At 68.6% G+C, this 4174-nt stretch overlaps 1 protein-coding gene across 1 annotated transcript in view; it reads right to left on the minus strand.

Annotated features, from left to right (window-relative positions):
• Nucleotides 1-11: 11 nt before the first annotated feature.
• The window catches only part of MNEG_12259 (Serine protease/ABC transporter tagD), a gene marked incomplete at both ends in the record, with an annotated part of 7581 nt that continues 3418 nt past the window's right edge, over nt 12-4174 (minus strand). Inside the window, 6 exons of the mRNA XM_014039269.1 lie at nt 12-1042; nt 1354-1459; nt 1741-1867; nt 2059-2198; nt 2479-2589; nt 3040-4052. Coding sequence (XP_013894723.1) covers nt 12-1042; nt 1354-1459; nt 1741-1867; nt 2059-2198; nt 2479-2589; nt 3040-4052 — 2528 coding nt within the window. The remainder of the gene's footprint in view (nt 1043-1353; nt 1460-1740; nt 1868-2058; nt 2199-2478; nt 2590-3039; nt 4053-4174) is intronic.

Raw genomic sequence — 4174 nt, forward strand, 5'->3', positions numbered from 1 at the left:
ACGCGGGCGACGGCGAGGGCGGCAGCGGCGAGCACGACGGCGGCGGCGGTGGCGGCGCCGCGGGGGAGGTCCTCCCAAAACTCAGAGCCCCACAGCCACGCATCCGCGGCCGCCTCGCTCGCCACCTCGGCCGCGTCTGCGGCGGCGGCGAGCAACGCTTCTGCAGCCTCCGCCACGCCACCGCCTTGGGGCTGAGCCTGCGCCGCCGCCGCCGCGCCGCCGTCGTCGGCGCGCAGCACGGCCATAGGCTGCGGGCCTTCGGCCAGGCCCCTGCGCTGGCCTGGCTGGCCGTCGCCGCCCTGCATGGCGTTGACCAGCTGGCCCGCCGCTGTTGAATCTGCGGGCTGGCTTGCCGGCACCACCGGCAGCAGCGCCTGCGCCGCGGCGGGCTGCTGCACCGCCAACGGCACCGGCTGCGATTGCAGCACGGGCTTGGCGGGGGCGGCGGCGCCGGGGGCAGACCCTTTGGCGCCCATCCCTGCCAGCAGCTGGTTCACCGCGTCTGGATTGGCCCCGGGCGCCGCCCGCACGGGCGCCGACGGCACAGCCACCGGCGCTACCGGCACGGGCGCTGCTGGCACGGGCACAGGCGCAACCGGCACGGGTGCAGGCTGTGTCTGGATCTGTATCGGCACCGGCTGCGCATCTGGCGGCACGGCCGCTGGCGGCACGGCCGCTGGCGGCACGGCCGCTGGCGGCACGGCCGCTGGCGGCACAGCCGCAGGGGGCACGGCCGCTGGCGGCACAGCCGCAGGGGGCACGGCCGCTGGCGGCACTGCAGCCGCCGGCGGCACGACGGCCGCAGGCGGCACGGCCGCCGCTGGTGGTACGACCGCCGCCGGCGGCACGGCCGCCTTGACGTCTGGTGTGGCTGTCGCTGCGGCAGCGGCGGTCGCGGCGGGCGCCGCCCCTCCAATGACGATGGGCGCGGATGTCGCGGCCGGCGGTGCGGGCACCGGCGCGGGGCAGTCGCGCGCCGCGTCCCTGGCGGCTGGGTCTGGGTTCTTGCCGTCTGAAGACGCAAGCACGCCGTCAAAGCGGCCTGGCGGGGCGCGGTGGAGCGGGGCAGCAGGCACAAGGTCAGCAAAGTCGGGGTGGCGTGGGCTGAAAGACACCTGGGCCTTGCCAACCAATCAGGTCGTAGGATCACCTATCCTACGTTCTGCGGCACCTGACAGTATCGCACACTCCTCTTGTTACTTGGGTTGTGTGCTCGCGTGCGCGCACGCAAATGCGCACGCGCACGCGCGTGCGTGTTTGTGTGTGTGTGTGTGTGTGTGTGTGTGTGTGTGTGTGTGTGTGTGTTTGTGTGTGTGTGTTGTGGTGCGCAGGCACGTGTACAAAAGGCCTCACCTTGCACCACCAAAGCATACTTCTGTGTCCCCGCCTTGGCGATGACGCGGGCCCCCGACACCTCAATCTGGGCAGGGCCCAGGGGGATGTCTTTCACGCGCTCGACCTGCGAGAGCAGGCCCGCGGGGGGGGGGGGGGGAGTACGACATTGAGTCCACGTCCGCATCAATTTTGTCAGGAAGATCGAGCTTGGATTGAGGGCGTGACAAGCCTGTCGCCTGCTGGCCTTGGGCTGTCAGCGTGACGGCTGAGGGGTTGCCTGCTCCAAAACCCAGACCAGCCGGCCTGCAGGTGATGCGGCGGGCTCCGCGCCCGCGCCGCAGGGTCACATTCCCCCCGACACCGGCACGGCGTCCTCACGCCGCCCTTGACCTGCCCCGCACGCACCGTGTTGAGGTTGTCGTGCCACCCGTTGCCGCGCAGCTTCAGGCCTTGCGCGCGCGAGGGTGTAACCACCAGGTCAAGATCGTTCTGCAGGGTAACCCCCGCCGCGGGTGACGCAGGCCAGTCGTACCTGGATGCAGGGAAAATAGTTACGAGTGCGGGGTTTGAATTGTACAAAAAATATAAGAGCCAGGAGGAGCGCATGCGCGCGTGCACAAACAGACAGTTGGCAACGGTCCCGCGGGCCGCTGACAGGGCACGCGAGCGGGGGCGAGAGTCAGGCGCAAGGGAGAGTGGAGCAAGCTGGCAGCGCAAGAAGACCAGGGAGCTGCGGTGGCCGCAACCCCGGGCGCGAGCACGGGCGCAGCCACGTACCAGGTGAGCGTGATGGTGGTCGGGCCGGTGACAGTGATGCAGTACCTGTGGGTTTCGCCCTCATTCAAGCCAGCCAGGTCGATAACCTGTGATCGGTGGGCCGTCAAATCCACGCAGGGCGGCGTTTAGGGAAATGGGTGCAAGTGGAGGCAGGGGTTGGGGCGTTTGCGATGACAGGTGACCAAAGCCCCGCAGCGATGCGGCAGCGCTTTGCTGCCAGGCAGGATTTTAGCGGCAGCGAGCGGCGGCGCGCAGGCGTGGCGGAGGTGGCGGCAGCGGTGGGCGGCAACGCGCGAGCTAGGCAAGCGTCAGAGCCAGGAGGGAGGGAGGCAGCCGAGTGTGGCGCAGCGGGGGCGCCGCCCTCACCTGGATGCGCCAGCCCGCAGGGGACACGCCGCTGACCGGGATGGCGCGCGTGAGGTTCAGGCGGCCAAAGCCCTGGCGGAAGCTTGGGGAGGGCTCCAGCGGCAGGCTCAGCTGCGGGCGGGGAGGAAGAGGGGGACAGAGGGGGTGGTGTCCAGTCGTGAGGCAGCAAGCCATGAAACATGGTGGGCGGCTTTCATTCCCAGCACGCACACGCTCTTACAAGCACGCACACGCTCTTGCAAGCACGCTCACACGCATGATCGCGCTCGCACACGTACGCGGGCGTGCACACACTTCCCTCCCTCCCTCCCTCTCTCTCTCTCTCTCTCTCTCTCTCTCTCTCTCTCTCTCTCTCTGCCTCTCTCTCCCTCTCACTCTCTCACACGCAGACACACACAAACACGCACGCGCGCACATACACTCCCGCACATATACCCCCCACCTCACACACACACCACGCAAATTAAGAAACGCTGATGTCACTCCACAGCCACACGCGCATCTCCCCATCCTCATCCCTGTGCCAATCAAAGCCCATCACGCGGCCGCCCCCAAGCGCACCTCTGTGTACCCCAGCATCTCGCTGGTGCCCCCCACCAGCGCCGCCTTCAGCAGCACCCCCGACGGCGTGAACGCGACGCCCGCGCCCTTGCTGCCAGACGGGTAGAACCCCGCCATGAAGTACTGCCGCGCCAGCGCCGCGCTGCCGGCCACCACCGGCGTTGCCATGGACGTTCCCTGCTTGCGCATCGTGCGGCACGAGTCGATCGCGCCGGTGTACTGCCCGTCGGAGTAGGCTGAGGTCAGGTCGCCGGGCGCGACTATGTCGGGCTTGAAGCGGCGGTCCGAGGTCGGGCCGAACGAGGAGTACGAGGCGATGTCCTCGAAAGACGGGCAGTCGCAGACCTCGTGCTTGCTGAAGGTTACGTACGCGGTGTTGGTGCCGACGGCGACGTACTGCCGCAGCTGCTGCGCCATCGACAGCGGGATGCCGCCGACGGGCAGCAGGTCGGGCGCGCCGTCGCGCGGGATGATCTGGTAGCCGCTCTCCTGCCGCGTGGCGAGCAGCAGCGCAAGCGCGCCGCCGGCCGAGGCTGTCTGGATCTTGGTCGCGAGGTTGCAGCCCGCCGACCGGATCGCGACGAGCACGCCGCCGCGCGCCGCCTCGGCCGACCCCGGCGTGCACGCCGCGCCGCCGTCGGTCGCGCCGGCGAGCAGCAGGCGCCGCCCGAAAATCGAGTCGAACTGCGGGCCCCAATCAGTGCCGACGACGCGCCAGTTCAGAGTCAGCGTGTCGCTGCCCTGGGGGGCGTCGGGCGCGTTCATAATCTCGAGCCGCACGTTGGCGACGGGCGCGCCCAGCCGCCGGCTGTACTGCCGCCGCCACGACATGGTCGCGCCGACCGCGACACCGTTCTTGGCAGTGGCCGGTGACGTCACCGTGGTGGGCAGGTCCTGGTTGCTGCCGTAGTTGCCCGCTGCAAAGACAGCGAGGAAGTCTGGGTGCTCGAACAGGAACTTGTCGGCTGTGGAGGCGGACTCGTCGTATGTCGCCACACTTGAGCCCCAGGAATCTGTATTTGTTGTTGAATGGTGTGTGTGTTTGTGACAAAGAGAGGGAGAGAAAGAGAGAAAGAGTGTGTGTTTGCGTGTGTGTGTATGTGTGTGTGTGTGTGTGTGTGTGTGTGTGTCAAAG

The sequence above is a fragment of the Monoraphidium neglectum genome (assembly GCF_000611645.1).
Source record: "Monoraphidium neglectum strain SAG 48.87 unplaced genomic scaffold scaffold03150, whole genome shotgun sequence".
NCBI lineage: Eukaryota > Viridiplantae > Chlorophyta > Chlorophyceae > Sphaeropleales > Selenastraceae > Monoraphidium > Monoraphidium neglectum.